The 18047-nt window shown below is 37.8% G+C and overlaps 1 protein-coding gene across 2 annotated transcripts in view; it reads right to left on the minus strand.

The window, feature by feature from the left end:
• Positions 1 to 3941: 3941 nt before the first annotated feature.
• Positions 3942 to 18047, minus strand: part of LOC139411706 (DEP domain containing 7, paralog a) — a 37872-nt gene continuing 23766 nt past the window's right edge. For both annotated transcript variants that reach the window (XM_071158364.1, XM_071158363.1), the window contains exons 5-9: positions 13514 to 13734; positions 13019 to 13161; positions 12683 to 12808; positions 4470 to 4548; positions 3942 to 4331 (exon numbers count right to left, since the gene is read on the minus strand). In XM_071158364.1, coding sequence (XP_071014465.1) covers positions 4117 to 4331; positions 4470 to 4548; positions 12683 to 12808; positions 13019 to 13161; positions 13514 to 13734 — 784 coding nt within the window. In that variant the 3' untranslated portion in view covers positions 3942 to 4116. The remainder of the gene's footprint in view (positions 4332 to 4469; positions 4549 to 12682; positions 12809 to 13018; positions 13162 to 13513; positions 13735 to 18047) is intronic.

An 18047-nucleotide genomic window follows, 5' to 3' on the forward strand; every position in this document is an offset into this window, starting at 1 on the left:
GTTTTTACATTAGTATGCTACCCCATCTGAATGGTTTTTACATTAGTATGCTACCCCATCTGAATGGTTTTTACATTAGTATGCTACCCCATCTGAATGGTTTTTACATTAGTATGCTACCCCATCTGAATGGTTTTTACATTAGTATGCTACCCCATCTGAATGGTTTTTACATTAGTATGCTACCCCATCTGAATGGTTTTTTCATTAGTATGCTACCCCATCTGAATGGTTTTTACATTAGTATGCTACCCCCATCTGAATGGTTTTTACATTAGTATGCTACCCCCATCTGAATGGTTTTTACATTAGTATGCTACCCCATCTGAATGGTTTTTACATTAGTATGCTACCCCATCTGAATGGTTTTTACATTAGTATGCTACTCCATCTGAATGGTTTTTACATTAGTATGCTACCCCATCTGAATGGTTTTTACATTAGTATGCTACCCCATCTGAATGGTTTTTACATTAGTATGCTACCCCATCTGAATGGTTTTTACATTAGTATGCTACCCCATCTGAATGGTTTTTACAAGATTTTATTGTGAAGCGACTGCTAGTTAGTCAAGTAAACAGAAGTGTCTGTAGGATGTCCAGTCTCAAACAGGACTGTGGATCCTCTACATCAGGATGTGCTGTGTAACCCGGGTTTCAAACACTGTAGCTACTGTGTGTCTCTGCTGTCTAATCAGACTCTTATGTCAACTGGATTGTTATGCAGCATTCAGTATCCTAGTAGTTCCTAGAACTGTTGGTTGGGACCCACTTATGGGTCACGGGAGGACTACGAATTTGTTTTGCTTCATTCATCTGCTGCTAGTTAATTCTTTAAAATTGGCCCAAAGAGCTCATTCCCACATCAATGTGTGGAATTCAGTAGCTTTATCAAGAGACTATGAGACCAGGCCTCTTCCGCTGCTACAAATCAGTCATGTATCGAGACCTGAATAGGACTCAAGTCAAAACGGGCAACAAGATTCTGTACTGGACTTTGAAGTATGTTTAAGTTTCTAAATATGTAAAGGTGAAGTGCTGTCGGGTTATGACGGGCATCTCCCTTACCTACAGCTGTGAACGGACAAGAGCATACGTTAAGAAACCCCGAGTACTGTCTGTGAACGGATAAGAGCATACGTTAAGAAACCCTGAGTACTGTCTGTGAACGGACAAGAGCATACGTTAAGAAACCCTGAGTACTGTCTGTGAACGGATAAGAGCATTCGTTAAGAAACCCTGAGTACTGTCTGTGAACAAACAAGAGCATACGTTAAGAAACCCTGAGTACTGTCTGTGAACGGATGAGACCATACGTTAAGAAACCCTGAGTACTGTCTGTGAACGGATAAGACCATACGTTAAGAAACCCTGAGTACTGTCTGTGAACGGATAAGAGCATACGTTAAGAAACCCTGAGTACTGTCTGTGAACGGATAAGAGCATACGTTAAGAAACCCTGAGTACTGTCTGTGAACGGATAAGAGCATACGTTAAGAAACCCTGAGTACTGTCTGTGAACGGATAAGAGCATACGTTAAGAAACCCTGAGTACTGTCTGTGAACGGATAAGAGCATACGTTAAGAAACCCTGAGTACTGTCTGTGAACGGATAAGAGCATACGTTAAGAAACCCTGAGTACTCTCTGTGAACGGATAAGAGCATACGTTAAGAAACCCTGAGTACTGTCTGTGAACGGATAAGAGCATACGTTAAGAAACCCTGAGTACTGTCTGTGAACGGATAAGAGCATACGTTAAGAAACCCTGAGTACTGTCTGTGAACGGATAAGACCATCCGTTGAGAAACCCTGAGTACTGTCTGCGAACGGACAAGACCATCCATTGAGAAACCCTGAGTACTGTCTGTGAACGGATAAGAGCATACGTTAAGAAACCCTGAGTACTGTCTGTGAACGGATAAGAGCATACGTTAAGAAACCCTGAGTACTGTCTGTGAACGGATAAGAGCATACGTTAAGAAACCCTGAGTACTGTCTGTGAACAGATAAGAGCATACGTTAAGAAACCCTGAGTACTGTCTGTGAACGGATAAGAGCATACGTTAAGAAACCCTGAGTACTGTCTGTGAACGGACAAGAGCATACGTTAAGAAACCCTGAGTACTGTCTGTGAACGGATAAGAGCATACGTTAAGAAACCCTGAGTACTGTCTGTGAACAGACAAGAGCATACGTTAAGAAACCCTGAGTACTGTCTGTGAACGGATGAGACCATACGTTAAGAAACCCTGAGTACTGTCTGTGAACGGATAAGAGCATACGTTAAGAAACCCTGAGTACTGTCTGTGAACGGATAAGAGCATACGTTAAGAAACCCTGAGTACTGTCTGTGAACGGATAAGAGCATACGTTAAGAAACCCTGAGTACTGTCTGTGAACGGATAAGAGCATACGTTAAGAAACCCTGAGTACTGTCTGTGAACGGACAAGACCATCCATTGAGAAACCCTGAGTACTGTCTGTGAACAGACAAGACCATCCATTGAGAAACCCTGAGTACTGTCTGTGAACGGACAAGACCATCCATTGAGAAACCCTGAGTACTGTCTGTGGGCTGGGAAGGTCTTGTCAGATTCCTCACTTCACTAGACACAGTGATGGACACCAACATTATATCCTTTCCTCAAAATCTGGTGAATGTCCAATTTATAAAAGTAATACTTCAACAGCAGGTAACACAAGTATTGGTAACTTAACCTAAATGAATACTGTGTGGACTGGGAATTTCTTGTCAGGTTCCTCATTTCACTAAGAATACTGATGACACAGACATTTTGCAGTTTTCCTAGAACTCTGGGTAATGACCAGTTCAGCCAGTAATGTGTCGAAATGTGTAAATACAGTTATTGGTAACCTAAATGAACTTAGTGAGATGCGGTTAGGGACCCTGAAAACTGTGACAAGCACTTTCCTGATCTAGTAGGCTAAACTAGGCCATTAAGTCACATCAGTATCACAGAACCTGTTTAACCAATTAGGCGTCCCTATACTGATTGACTATCTTTCTCCTGAAGCCAAGTTGTTGCTGCCTTGACAAACAAGATGTTGACGTAGCGTTGGGGAATGCAGGCTAAGAAGTCTGTCTTCTCTGGGACAATATGGGATATGGAAACCCAGAGAATGAATGAGTCTAGGTATGCAACTGTCAGCTGTTGAGTAACAATAGTCTCTCTATTGCTGAGGCAGCTACTCTGTTGGTTGAGCTACAGAGACCAGAAAGAACTCGAGGGATGGTATGAATATGGATATGAATTTCAATGAATGTTTACAACAGTGGGAAAAGAAATAGGACTCAAATTTGTGGATTTCAAATTTCCTCCGGCCTGATCTCAGTCTCTGGACATTGTTATACTTTGAATGATATTGTGTGAGCAAACCACATGACAGCGTGGACTAGACTGGACGGCCTCACGTCAGCCTATTCTGAAACCCTTCATCTTTATTCCCCACACCATCTCCGTATTGTGTAACCACAGAGAAAGAATACATTCATTGAAACAGGATACGCAGAACGCATTCTGACCTTCTCCCAAAGTGGCAGCAGACCCGGGGTTTTGTTGAGGAATAGAACACTAGAAGCCATGTGCATCTGTCACACTATTAGTTCTCAATAACACTTTTTGTTCAGCCTGTTTCCAAAGGAACCGGATAAATGTCAAATAATATCTATTATATTTGACAGACACTTGTAGTCTCTAAACGGTGTATTTAAATTATATTTCTGGGAAGTTGTCTAGGACTGTAATTTTCTAAATGGTTGAATGTCCCAATTGCACTGGAAGACAGGACAAATGGGTTCATTTCTTTCTGAGACAATCTCTACTTCATAAGGCTGACATCCAATTTGAACATGAAATTCTATTATCAAAATGTCATCAGAGATGATTGGCCCTGTCAAAAGAAGAGAATTCCACATTATCTTATAAAAACAATTCTCACATTTTATTAAAGCTTTCACATTCAACTCTTCACATGAGTGAAGTAAATACAATCTATTAGTACACTGCATTTTTACAACATTTACATCACCTTTGTCTTTTTTTATTTTTTACAAATAATACATTAGTTATTCACTTAAATATCACCCTAGTTAGCTACAGATCATCACTTGACAATCTGCTTCCAAAGTACTGGACAAAGATCTCAGGATGCCCCTTGTAGAACTGTCCCAGCAAGCGTCTCTTCTCTTTGTTAGACAGTTTGGGGTTCTCGTGGATTGTCTTCAGTAGAGCCCATAGTTCCTCTTTGGTGGTCTTCTGTTTACTCTCCACGTACGCTCTTCCATTGACTCGCCTGCAATATGTAGAGGCTGAGTGAAGAGAAAGATAGAAGGCATTACGTCTTCATTCACCACACAAAACACAGAAGGTAGGTAAAGCTTTGTCATATATTAGTACAGATAGACAGACATATAATCAAACAAAACAGACACCAAAAGCTCCCATACCTGTTAAGACTTGTGGGTCTTTCCCCTTCACAATGTTGGTCAGTCTATCGCTCACAAGTTTGTGCAACGACACTGGAATCTGAAAGGAGACGATCATATAAGTTAAACCATGTGATCAGTGCTGCATCATCTGTTTAATCTCACACACACAACTCTGTTTACAAACTGTACTCACTGTTGGAGCTCGACTCCAATATTAAAGCTATCAGAGATATGGTAGACTGGCTAGGCATTACACACTTTACACACCAAAAAAGGGTTCCAAAAGGGTTCTTCGGCTGTCCCCATAGGAGAACACTTTTTGGTTCCAGGTAGAACCCTTTCCACAGAGGGTTCTACATGGAACCCGAAAGGGTTCTACCTGGAACCAAGAAGGGTTCTTCAAAGGGTTCTCCTATGGGGACATCCAAAGAACCCCTTTAGGTTCTAGATAGCACCTTTTTTTCTAAGAGTGTTCAGATCAGTGTCTTTCATGAAGTCCTATTCAAAGTTCATCCCACTGTTTGAGTAGTAAACAGTCTATGAACAGACAGTTTGAGTAGTAAACAGTCTATGAACAGACAGTTTGAGTAGTAAACAGTCTTAACAGACAGTTTGAGTAGTAAACAGTCTAAGAACAGACAGTTTGAGTAGTAAACAGTCTATGAACAGACAGTTTGAGTAGTAAACAGTCTATGAACAGACAGTTTGAGTAGTAAACAGTCTATGAACAGACAGTTTGAGTAGTAAACAGTCTATGAACAGACAGTTTGAGTAGTAAACAGTCTATTAACAGACAGTTTGAGTAGTAAACAGTCTTAACAGACAGTTTGAGTAGTAAACAGTCTAACAGACAGTTTGAGTAATAAACAGTCTATGAACAGACAGTTTGAGTAGTAAACAGTCTATGAACAGACAGTTTGAGTAGTAAACAGTCTATGAACAGACAGTTTGAGTAGTAAACAGTCTATGAACAGACAGTTTGAGTAGTAAACAGTCTATGAACAGACAGTTTGAGTAGTAAACAGTCTATGAACAGACAGTTTGAGTAGTAAACAGTCTATGAACAGACAGTTTGAGTAGTAAACAGTCTATGAACAGACAGTTTGAGTAGTAAACAGTCTATGAACAGACAGTTTGAGTAGTAAACAGTCTATGAACAGACAGTTTGAGTAGTAAACAGTCTATGAACAGACAGTTTGAGTAGTAAACAGTCTATGAACAGGCAGTTTGAGTAGTAAACAGTCTATGAACAGGCAGTTTGAGTAGTAAACAGTCTATGAACAGACAGTTTGAGTAATAAACAGTCTATGAACAGACAGTTTGAGTAGTAAACAGTCTATTAACAGACCGTTTGAGTAGTAAACAGTCTATGAACAGACAGTTTGAGTAGTAAACAGTCTATGAACAGGCAGTTTGAGTAGTAAACAGTCTATGAACAGGCAGTTTGAGTAGTAAACAGTCTATGAACAGACAGTTTGAGTAGTAAACAGTCTATGAACAGACAGTTTGAGTAGTAAACAGTCTATGAACAGACAGTTTGAGTAGTAAACAGTCTATGAACAGACAGTTTGAGTAGTAAACAGTCTTAACAGACAGTTTGAGTAGTAAACAGTCTAACAGACAGTTTGAGTAGTAAACAGTCTATGAACAGACAGTTTGAGTAGTAAACAGTCTTAACAGACAGTTTGAGTAGTAAACAGTCTAACAGACAGTTTGAGTAGTAAACAGTCTAACAGACAGTTTGAGTAGTAAACAGTCTATGAACAGACAGTTTGAGTAGTAAACAGTCTTAACAGACAGTTTGAGTAGTAAACAGTCTATGAACAGACAGTTTGAGTAGTAAACAGTCTATGAACAGGCAGTTTGAGTAGTAAACAGTCTATGAACAGACAGTTTGAGTAGTAAACAGTCTATGAACAGACAGTTTGAGTAATAAACAGCCTATTAACAGACAGTTTGAGTAGTAAACAGTCTTAACAGACAGTTTGAGTAGTAAACAGTCTTAACAGACAGTTTGAGTAATAAACAGTCTATGAACAGGCAGTTTGAGTAGTAAACAGTCTATGAACAGACAGTTTGAGTAGTAAACAGTCTATGAACAGACAGTTTGAGTAATAAACAGCCTATTAACAGACAGTTTGAGTAGTAAACAGTCTTAACAGACAGTTTGAGTAGTAAACAGTCTTAACAGACAGTTTGAGTAATAAACAGTCTATTAACAGACAGTTTGAGTAGTAAACAGTCTATGAACAGACAGTTTGAGTAGTAAACAGTCTTAACAGACAGTTTGAGTAGTAAACAGTCTATGAACAGACAGTTTGAGTAGTAAACAGTCTATTAACAGACAGTTTGAGTAGTAAACAGTCTTAACAGACAGTTTGAGTAGTAAACAGTCTAACAGACAGTTTGAGTAATAAACAGTCTATGAACAGACAGTTTGAGTAGTAAACAGTCTATGAACAGACAGTTTGAGTAGTAAACAGTCTATGAACAGACAGTTTGAGTAGTAAACAGTCTATGAACAGACAGTTTGAGTAGTAAACAGTCTATGAACAGACAGTTTGAGTAGTAAACAGTCTATGAACAGACAGTTTGAGTAGTAAACAGTCTATGAACAGACAGTTTGAGTAGTAAACAGTCTATGAACAGACAGTTTGAGTAGTAAACAGTCTATGAACAGACAGTTTGAGTAGTAAACAGTCTATGAACAGACAGTTTGAGTAGTAAACAGTCTATGAACAGACAGTTTGAGTAGTAAACAGTCTATGAACAGGCAGTTTGAGTAGTAAACAGTCTATGAACAGGCAGTTTGAGTAGTAAACAGTCTATGAACAGACAGTTTGAGTAATAAACAGTCTATGAACAGACAGTTTGAGTAGTAAACAGTCTATTAACAGACCGTTTGAGTAGTAAACAGTCTATGAACAGACAGTTTGAGTAGTAAACAGTCTATGAACAGGCAGTTTGAGTAGTAAACAGTCTATGAACAGGCAGTTTGAGTAGTAAACAGTCTATGAACAGACAGTTTGAGTAATAAACAGTCTATGAACAGACAGTTTGAGTAGTAAACAGTCTATTAACAGACAGTTTGAGTAGTAAACAGTCTATGAACAGACAGTTTGAGTAGTAAACAGTCTTAACAGACAGTTTGAGTAGTAAACAGTCTAACAGACAGTTTGAGTAGTAAACAGTCTATGAACAGACAGTTTGAGTAGTAAACAGTCTTAACAGACAGTTTGAGTAGTAAACAGTCTAACAGACAGTTTGAGTAGTAAACAGTCTAACAGACAGTTTGAGTAGTAAACAGTCTATGAACAGACAGTTTGAGTAGTAAACAGTCTTAACAGACAGTTTGAGTAGTAAACAGTCTATGAACAGACAGTTTGAGTAGTAAACAGTCTATGAACAGGCAGTTTGAGTAGTAAACAGTCTATGAACAGACAGTTTGAGTAGTAAACAGTCTATGAACAGACAGTTTGAGTAATAAACAGCCTATTAACAGACAGTTTGAGTAGTAAACAGTCTTAACAGACAGTTTGAGTAGTAAACAGTCTTAACAGACAGTTTGAGTAATAAACAGTCTATGAACAGGCAGTTTGAGTAGTAAACAGTCTATGAACAGACAGTTTGAGTAGTAAACAGTCTATGAACAGACAGTTTGAGTAATAAACAGCCTATTAACAGACAGTTTGAGTAGTAAACAGTCTTAACAGACAGTTTGAGTAGTAAACAGTCTTAACAGACAGTTTGAGTAATAAACAGTCTATTAACAGACAGTTTGAGTAGTAAACAGTCTATGAACAGACAGTTTGAGTAGTAAACAGTCTTAACAGACAGTTTGAGTAGTAAACAGTCTTAACAGACAGTTTGAGTAGTAAACAGTCTAACAGACAGTTTGAGTAATAAACAGTCTATGAACAGACAGTTTGAGTAGTAAACAGTCTATGAACAGACAGTTTGAGTAGTAAACAGTCTATGAACAGACAGTTTGAGTAGTAAACAGTCTATTAACAGACAGTTTGAGTAGTAAACAGTCTTAACAGACAGTTTGAGTAGTAAACAGTCTAACAGACAGTTTGAGTAATAAACAGTCTATGAACAGACAGTTTGAGTAGTAAACAGTCTATGAACAGACAGTTTGAGTAGTAAACAGTCTATGAACAGACAGTTTGAGTAGTAAACAGTCTATGAACAGACAGTTTGAGTAGTAAACAGTCTATGAACAGACAGTTTGAGTAGTAAACAGTCTATGAACAGACAGTTTGAGTAGTAAACAGTCTATGAACAGACAGTTTGAGTAGTAAACAGTCTATGAACAGACAGTTTGAGTAGTAAACAGTCTATGAACAGACAGTTTGAGTAGTAAACAGTCTATGAACAGACAGTTTGAGTAGTAAACAGTCTATGAACAGGCAGTTTGAGTAGTAAACAGTCTATGAACAGGCAGTTTGAGTAGTAAACAGTCTATGAACAGACAGTTTGAGTAATAAACAGTCTATGAACAGACAGTTTGAGTAGTAAACAGTCTATTAACAGACCGTTTGAGTAGTAAACAGTCTATGAACAGACAGTTTGAGTAGTAAACAGTCTATGAACAGGCAGTTTGAGTAGTAAACAGTCTATGAACAGGCAGTTTGAGTAGTAAACAGTCTATGAACAGACAGTTTGAGTAGTAAACAGTCTATGAACAGACAGTTTGAGTAGTAAACAGTCTATGAACAGACAGTTTGAGTAGTAAACAGTCTATGAACAGACAGTTTGAGTAGTAAACAGTCTTAACAGACAGTTTGAGTAGTAAACAGTCTAACAGACAGTTTGAGTAGTAAACAGTCTATGAACAGACAGTTTGAGTAGTAAACAGTCTTAACAGACAGTTTGAGTAGTAAACAGTCTAACAGACAGTTTGAGTAGTAAACAGTCTAACAGACAGTTTGAGTAGTAAACAGTCTATGAACAGACAGTTTGAGTAGTAAACAGTCTTAACAGACAGTTTGAGTAGTAAACAGTCTATGAACAGACAGTTTGAGTAGTAAACAGTCTATGAACAGGCAGTTTGAGTAGTAAACAGTCTATGAACAGACAGTTTGAGTAGTAAACAGTCTATGAACAGACAGTTTGAGTAATAAACAGCCTATTAACAGACAGTTTGAGTAGTAAACAGTCTTAACAGACAGTTTGAGTAGTAAACAGTCTTAACAGACAGTTTGAGTAATAAACAGTCTATGAACAGGCAGTTTGAGTAGTAAACAGTCTATGAACAGACAGTTTGAGTAGTAAACAGTCTATGAACAGACAGTTTGAGTAATAAACAGCCTATTAACAGACAGTTTGAGTAGTAAACAGTCTTAACAGACAGTTTGAGTAGTAAACAGTCTTAACAGACAGTTTGAGTAATAAACAGTCTATTAACAGACAGTTTGAGTAGTAAACAGTCTATGAACAGACAGTTTGAGTAGTAAACAGTCTTAACAGACAGTTTGAGTAGTAAACAGTCTTAACAGACAGTTTGAGTAATAAACAGTCTATTAACAGACAGTTTGAGTAGTAAACAGTCTATGAACAGACAGTTTGAGTAGTAAACAGTCTTAACAGACAGTTTGAGTAGTAAACAGTCTATGAACAGACAGTTTGAGTAGTAAACAGTCAGTTTGAGTAGTAAACAGATCTATAACAGACAGTTTGAGTAGTAAACAGTCTTAACAGACAGTTTGAGTAGTAAACAGTCTAACAGACAGTTTGAGTAATAAACAGTCTATGAACAGACAGTTTGAGTAGTAAACAGTCTATGAACAGACAGTTTGAGTAGTAAACAGTCTATGAACAGACAGTTTGAGTAGTAAACAGTCTATGAACAGACAGTTTGAGTAGTAAACAGTCTATGAACAGACAGTTTGAGTAGTAAACAGTCTATGAACAGACAGTTTGAGTAGTAAACAGTCTATGAACAGACAGTTTGAGTAGTAAACAGTCTATGAACAGACAGTTTGAGTAGTAAACAGTCTATGAACAGACAGTTTGAGTAGTAAACAGTCTATGAACAGACAGTTTGAGTAGTAAACAGTCTATGAACAGACAGTTTGAGTAGTAAACAGTCTATGAACAGACAGTTTGAGTAGTAAACAGTCTATGAACAGACAGTTTGAGTAGTAAACAGTCTATGAACAGGCAGTTTGAGTAGTAAACAGTCTATGAACAGACAGTTTGAGTAATAAACAGTCTATGAACAGACAGTTTGAGTAGTAAACAGTCTATTAACAGACCAGTTTGAGTAGTAAACAGTCTATGAACAGACAGTTTGAGTAGTAAACAGTCTATGAACAGGCAGTTTGAGTAGTAAACAGTCTATGAACAGGCAGTTTGAGTAGTAAACAGTCTATGAACAGACAGTTTGAGTAATAAACAGTCTATGAACAGACACAGTTTGAGTAGTAAACAGTCTATTAACAGACAGTTTGAGTAGTAAACAGTAAACAGTCTTAGTAAACACAGACAGTTTGAGTTTGAGTAGTAAACAGTAACAGACAGTTTGAGTAGTGAACAGACAGTTTGAAAACAACACAACGTTCACAATAAACAGTCTATGAACAGACAGTTTGAGTAGTAAACAGTCTATAGTAAACAGTCTAGAACACAGTTTGAGTAGTAAAAGTTTGAGTAGTAAACAGTCTATGAACAGACAGTTTGAGTAGTAAACAGTCTTAACAGACAGTTTGAGTAGTAAACAGTCTAACAGACAGTTTGAGTAGTAAACAGTCTAACAGACAGTTTGAGTAGTAAACAGTCTATGAACAGACAGTTTGAGTAGTAAACAGTCTTAACAGACAGTTTGAGTAGTAAACAGTCTATGAACAGACAGTTTGAGTAGTAAACAGTCTATGAACAGGCAGTTTGAGTAGTAAACAGTCTATGAACAGACAGTTTGAGTAGTAAACAGTCTATGAACAGACAGTTTGAGTAATAAACAGCCTATTAACAGACAGTTTGAGTAGTAAACAGTCTTAACAGACAGTTTGAGTAGTAAACAGTCTTAACAGACAGTTTGAGTAATAAACAGTCTATGAACAGGCAGTTTGAGTAGTAAACAGTCTATGAACAGACAGTTTGAGTAGTAAACAGTCTATGAACAGACAGTTTGAGTAATAAACAGCCTATTAACAGACAGTTTGAGTAGTAAACAGTCTTAACAGACAGTTTGAGTAGTAAACAGTCTTAACAGACAGTTTGAGTAATAAACAGTCTATTAACAGACAGTTTGAGTAGTAAACAGTCTATGAACAGACAGTTTGAGTAGTAAACAGTCTTAACAGACAGTTTGAGTAGTAAACAGTCTTAACAGACAGTTTGAGTAGTAAACAGTCTAACAGACAGTTTGAGTAATAAACAGTCTATGAACAGACAGTTTGAGTAGTAAACAGTCTTAACAGACAGTTTGAGTAGTAAACAGTCTATGAACAGACAGTTTGAGTAGTAAACAGTCTATGAACAGGCAGTTTGAGTAGTAAACAGTCTATGAACAGACAGTTTGAGTAGTAAACAGTCTATGAACAGACAGTTTGAGTAATAAACAGCCTATTAACAGACAGTTTGAGTAGTAAACAGTCTTAACAGACAGTTTGAGTAGTAAACAGTCTTAACAGACAGTTTGAGTAATAAACAGTCTATTAACAGACAGTTTGAGTAGTAAACAGTCTATGAACAGACAGTTTGAGTAGTAAACAGTCTTAACAGACAGTTTGAGTAGTAAACAGTCTTAACAGACAGTTTGAGTAGTAAACAGTCTAACAGACAGTTTGAGTAATAAACAGTCTATGAACAGACAGTTTGAGTAGTAAACAGTCTATGAACAGACAGTTTGAGTAATAAACAGTCTATGAACAGACAGTTTGAGTAGTAAACAGTCTATGAACAGACAGTTTGAGTAGTAAACAGTCTATGAACAGACAGTTTGAGTAGTAAACAGTCTATGAACAGACAGTTTGAGTAGTAAACAGTCTTAACAGACAGTTTGAGTAGTAAACAGTCTAACAGACAGTTTGAGTAGTAAACAGTCTATTAACAGACTGTGTCAACAGTCTCAGCACACTGACCCAGATGTCTTTAGTCTATATAGTTCAGACAAGTGCAAAACATCATATTAATCCCCCACCTACCCACACACATGCACACACACACCCACGCCTACCTGTTCACCTATTCACACACAGTCTGATAAAAGATGAGTGCACACACACCTTAAAGACGTCACAGTGGTTTTCCACCATAAACAGCACCAGCAGGTCAACCTTCCCCTTGGCCAGTCTCATGCTGTAGACGATGGCACTAGAGAAAGATCTCTTCACCGCCATCCTGTTCTCTACCTGGAAAACAACACAACGTTCACATCTTCATACATACAGAATATAGAGAGTGGCTGCTAGATATGAACCTTGACCTCTTGGAGTAGTTTGGAAGACACAAACACACACACAAACAGTCAGGGAGGGCTATAGTAGTATATGCACACACACACACAAACAGTCAGGGAGAGCTATAGCAGTATACACACACACACACACCCCCCCCCTCACCTCTTTGTGCAGTTTGACCTCCTGCGGTTTGGCAGCGACGGCCATGAATCGCAGCAGTCTGCGTAGCTCCTCTTTACTGCGAGAGTCCTGTAGTTTCAGACACAGCTGTAGGGCCTCCAGAGCCTGCTCCCTCTTCCCATTCACTATGGACACACAGAGAGGACAGGATAGCTGTTACCGTCCCTGACAGGCTGGGAGGAATCACAGGTGTGTGAATTCATGAGAGAGGATCTTAGCCAAACTAGTTGATAAATCCAGGTGTGGCTTCAGGGTCCTCGCTGAGAGTCAGCAGAGAAATCTGCTGGCTCTCTCTCATACACCAGGCTCTTACACTGGCCCCCCCTCTCTGTCCCCAGTCATGACGTTTGGGCTTTCACGTACTGGTTTAATCAGCTGAATGAATCCCTTGCATAATACTTGTTATTAAAAAGTCTAAACCCATTTAGACAGGGGAAATGCCCTAGACCACATAGACCATGTATATGGCTGTCTTACCCAGTAGTTCAGAGATGCTGGAGTGGATGTCGAAGACGTGGTTGCTGAGTAGTGGAGGGTGCTGTGTCTCTCCGTAGTGCTGGACCAGGATCCCATACACCAGGCTCTTACACTGGCCCTGGTCCTCACCGCAGCGGGGCAGACCCCTGCTCACCTCAACCACCAAGTCATCTGGCAGGAACTCCAAACAGTCCACCGCCGCCGACAACCACTCATCAGCCCTGAGAGAGGGAGGGAGGAGATTATAAGTGATGAAGTAAATGAAACTCATCTAAAGAGGAGAGAGAAGAAGAGAGAGAGATATCAGAGAGAGATAGTGAGAGAAAGAGCGAGAGATCGGCGAGAGAGAAAGAGATCAGAGAGATGGAGAGAGAGAGAGATCAGAGAGAGATATCAGAGAGAGATAGTGAGAGAAAGAGCGAGAGATCAGCGAGAGAGAGAGATCAGAGAGAAAGACAGAAAGAGAGCTAGATCAGAGCGATAGAGAAAGAGAAGAGGAGAGGAGAGGGTATTTGGCTTATGTTTATTATCTATTTCACTTGCTTTGGCAATGTAAACATACGTTTCCCATGCCAATAAAGAGAGAGAGGGGAAAGGAGAGAGAAAGATCAGAGAGAGACAGACAGGTTTAATCAAGCTGCTCTTGACTGTCAGACAACCACAGCCCAGTGACTGCAGTCAGTTGGCCATTTGTCCCTGAGTGCCCGAGAGCCCTGGGGGCAGCATCAACACAGAGAGAGGCCCTCACTGACACGCACACAAACACCAGCTCCATTACATAACCCTGCCCTGCTGTGACAGAGGCTACGCTAGGCGTCTGGCTGCAACATGTTGAAAGGCTGGACATACAATACACACGCCAACCAAAGCTTAACAAGTCTACCGGCCATACATTTCTGCAAGTCAGATAAATATGTAGACTATGATTCACAGGGAGTGGGAGAGAATGGAGATGTCACTTTATTAGAGACAGGCCTTCTGTGATCAAAATCGTCTGCTTTATGTATAACATGAACGTTATTGAATGTGCTCAGCCAGCTTTAACTGTAGCTAGTCAGTCAATCAGCCTTATGCCTGTGAATGTCCTTTCACTGTCCTTACCCATGCCTGGAACAAACAATTACATGGAAGAGGGTGGGGAGATGAGGAAGGAAAGAGAGACGGAGAAATAGGAGTACTAGAAATAGGACTAGTAGTAGTAGTACTAACACTAGTAGTAGTAGTAGTACTACTTGCTGTCCCCAGTCCACCTGACTGTGCTGCTGCTCCTGTTTCAACTGTTCTGCCTTATTATTATTCGACCATGCTGGTCATTTATGAACATTTGAACATCTTGACCATGTTCTGTTATAATCTCCACCCGGTACAGCCAGAAGAGGACTGGCCACCCCACATAGCCTGGTTCCTCTCTAGGTTTCTTCCTAGGTTTTGGCCTTTCTAGGGAGTTTTTCCTAGCCACCGTGCTTCTACACCTGCATTGCTTGCTGTTTGGGGTTTTAGGCTGGGTTTCTGTACAGCACTTTGAGATATCAGCTGATGTACGAAGGGCTATATAAATAAATTTGATTTGATTTGATTTAGTAATAGTAGTAGTAGCAGGACTAATATTAGTACTAGAAATAGGACTAGTAGTAGTAGTAGTAGTAGTAGCAGTAGTAGGACTAATATTAGTAGTAGTAATAGTAGTAGTAGTAGCAGCAGTAGTAGGACTAATATTAGTAGTAGTAGTAGTAGTAGTAGCAGCAGTAGTAGGACTAATATTAGTAGTACTAATAGTAGTAGTAGTAGTAGGACTAAGAGTAGTAGTAGTAGGACTAATATTATTAGTAGTATGGTAGAAGTAGGACTAAAAGTAGTAGTAGTAGGACTAATATTATTAGTAGTAGTACTAATAGTAGTAGTAGTAGGACTAAGAGTAGTAGTAGTAGGACTAATATTATTAGTAGTGTAGTAGTAGTAGCAGTAGTAGGACTAATATTAGTAGTAGTAATAGTAGTAGTAGTAGCATCAGTAGTAGGACTAATATTAGTAGTAGTAGTAGTAGCAGCAGTAGTAGGACTAATATTAGTAGTACTAATAGTAGTAGTAGTAGTAGGACTAACAGTAGTAGTAGTAGGACTAATATTATTAGTAGTATGGTAGAAGTAGGACTAAAAGTAGTAGTAGTAGGACTAATATTATTAGTAGTAGTACTAATAGTAGTAGTAGTAGGACTAAGAGTAGTAGTAGTAGGACTACTATTATTAGTAGTATGGTAGAAGTAGGACTAAAAGTAGTAGTAGTAGGACTAATATTAGTAGTAGTAATAGTAGTAGTAGTAGGACTAATATTAGTACTAGAAATAGGACTAGTAGTAGTAGTAGTAGTAGCAGTAGTTGGACTAATATTAGTAATAGTAGTAGTAGTAGCAGCAGTAGTAGGACTAATATTAGTAGTAGTAGTAGTAGTAGTAGCAGCAGTAGTAGGACTAATATTAGTAGTACTAATAGTAGTAGTAGTAGTAGGACTAAGAGTAGTAGTAGTAGGACTAATATTATTATTAGTATGGTAGAAGTAGGACTAAAAGTAGTAGTAGTAGGACTAATATTATTAGTAGTAGTACTAATAGTAGTAGTAGTAGGACTAAGAGTAGTAGTAGTAGGACTAATATTATTAGTAGTATGGTAGAAGTAGGACTAAAAGTAGTAGTAGTAGGACTAATATTAGTAGTAGTAGTACTAATATTAGTAGTAGTAGTAGTAGGACTAATATTAGTAGTAGTAGTAGTAGTAGGACTAATATTAGTAGTAGTAGGACTAATAATAGCAGTAGTAGTAGTACTAATAGTAGTAGTAGTAGGACTAGTAGTAGTAGTAGTAGTAGTAGTAGGACTAGTAGTAGTAGGACTAATAATAGTAGTAGTAGTAGGACTAATATTATTAGTAGTAGTACTAATAGTAGTAGTAGTAGGGCTAAGAGTAGTAGTAGTAGTAGGACTAATATTATTAGTAGTATGGTAGAAGTAGGACTAAAAGTAGTAGTAGTAGGACTAATATTAGTAAGGGAATACCCCCCTGAATTGTACAAAAATGAATGGCAAGATATTGGCATTGGACAAACCATGTACACGATGTCCAATACCACCCAAAGCGGCGTTGATTCGTGCAAAGTATATGGCAAATGCCATATGGCAATTGCCAATTGTAACACCTCAAAAATCCAACAGGGGGCGAGTGCGCTCCACCGGGGTTTTTCATATTGGAAATGTAACCCAAGTCAACATCCAAAAGAAACATTTTTAAAATAGGATATTTTTTTCAAAAACTTTTCACCCCTTAAAAAAGTGCTTTCTGGGCCTTTTTTCGAAATTCTTTCGATTTTTTTGTCAATTACACATGTGTAAGAGCTGTATGAATATACTTTTGTCAAATTTTTTTATCAATTTTTTTTTTTTTTAATTACATGCGCATAAGGCATATGTTTTGTACATTTGCAATATGATTTCATAAGAAGTCAAAAGTCAAAAGTCAAAAATGTCAAAATTTGGTAAAAAACTTCACACATCCTTAAAAAAGTGCTTTCTGGACCGTTTTTCAAAATTCTTTCAATTTTTATGTCAATTACACATGTATAAGAACTTTATCAACATACTTTAGTCATACTTTATTATCATTTTTTTTTTTTTTTTAACTTGTGCATAGGCATATGTTTTCTCCATTTGGAATATGATTTCATAGGAAGTCAAAAGTCAAAAGTCAAAAATGTCAAAATTTTATAAAAAACTTCACACACCCTTAAAAAAGTGCTTTCTGGACCGTTTTTCAAAATTCTTTCGAATTTTGTGTCAATTACACACGTATAAGAACTGTATCAACATACTTTATTCGTATTTTATTATCATAATTTATTTTTATTTTTTTACTTGTGCATAAGGCATATGTTTTGTCCATTTGCAATATGATTTAATAGGATGTCAAAAGTCGAAAATTTGACTTTTTTTAAAAACTTTAAAAACTAAAAAAAGTGCTTTCTGGACCGTTTTTCGAAATTGTTTCGATTTTAAGACAATTAATCATGTGTAAGAAGTGTATGAATATACTTTTGTAAAATGTTATTATCATAATTTTTTTTTTTTACTTGTGCATAAGGAATATGATTTGTCCATTTGCAATATGATTTCATAGGAAGTCAAAAGTCAATTTTTTGGGGGGCCAAAATTGACTGAACTGATGAACTCGGGACGGCCGGGCAGTGATAGTTGTTCATTTCCATCACTCGTTGTGTTGATTTCATCATGTCCATTTGGTGATGTTTTTTCACTATAGAATCATATTGCAAATGCGCGTGCAACTGGTAACCGGAAAAAAAAAAATTATGATTTCATTATGTCCATTTGTTTATGTTTCCTTACTTTTTCAAAGTCACTGTGCATTTGCAATATGTTTTACCATCACGAATTTGTCATGCTCAAAATTCAAACTATACTTTGCTCAAACTATACCTTTGTCAACTTGTATTATCATAATTTGTTTTTGCTTTACTTGTGCATAAGGCA

This window comes from Oncorhynchus clarkii, chromosome 6, assembly GCF_045791955.1.
Source record: "Oncorhynchus clarkii lewisi isolate Uvic-CL-2024 chromosome 6, UVic_Ocla_1.0, whole genome shotgun sequence".
NCBI lineage: Eukaryota > Metazoa > Chordata > Actinopteri > Salmoniformes > Salmonidae > Oncorhynchus > Oncorhynchus clarkii.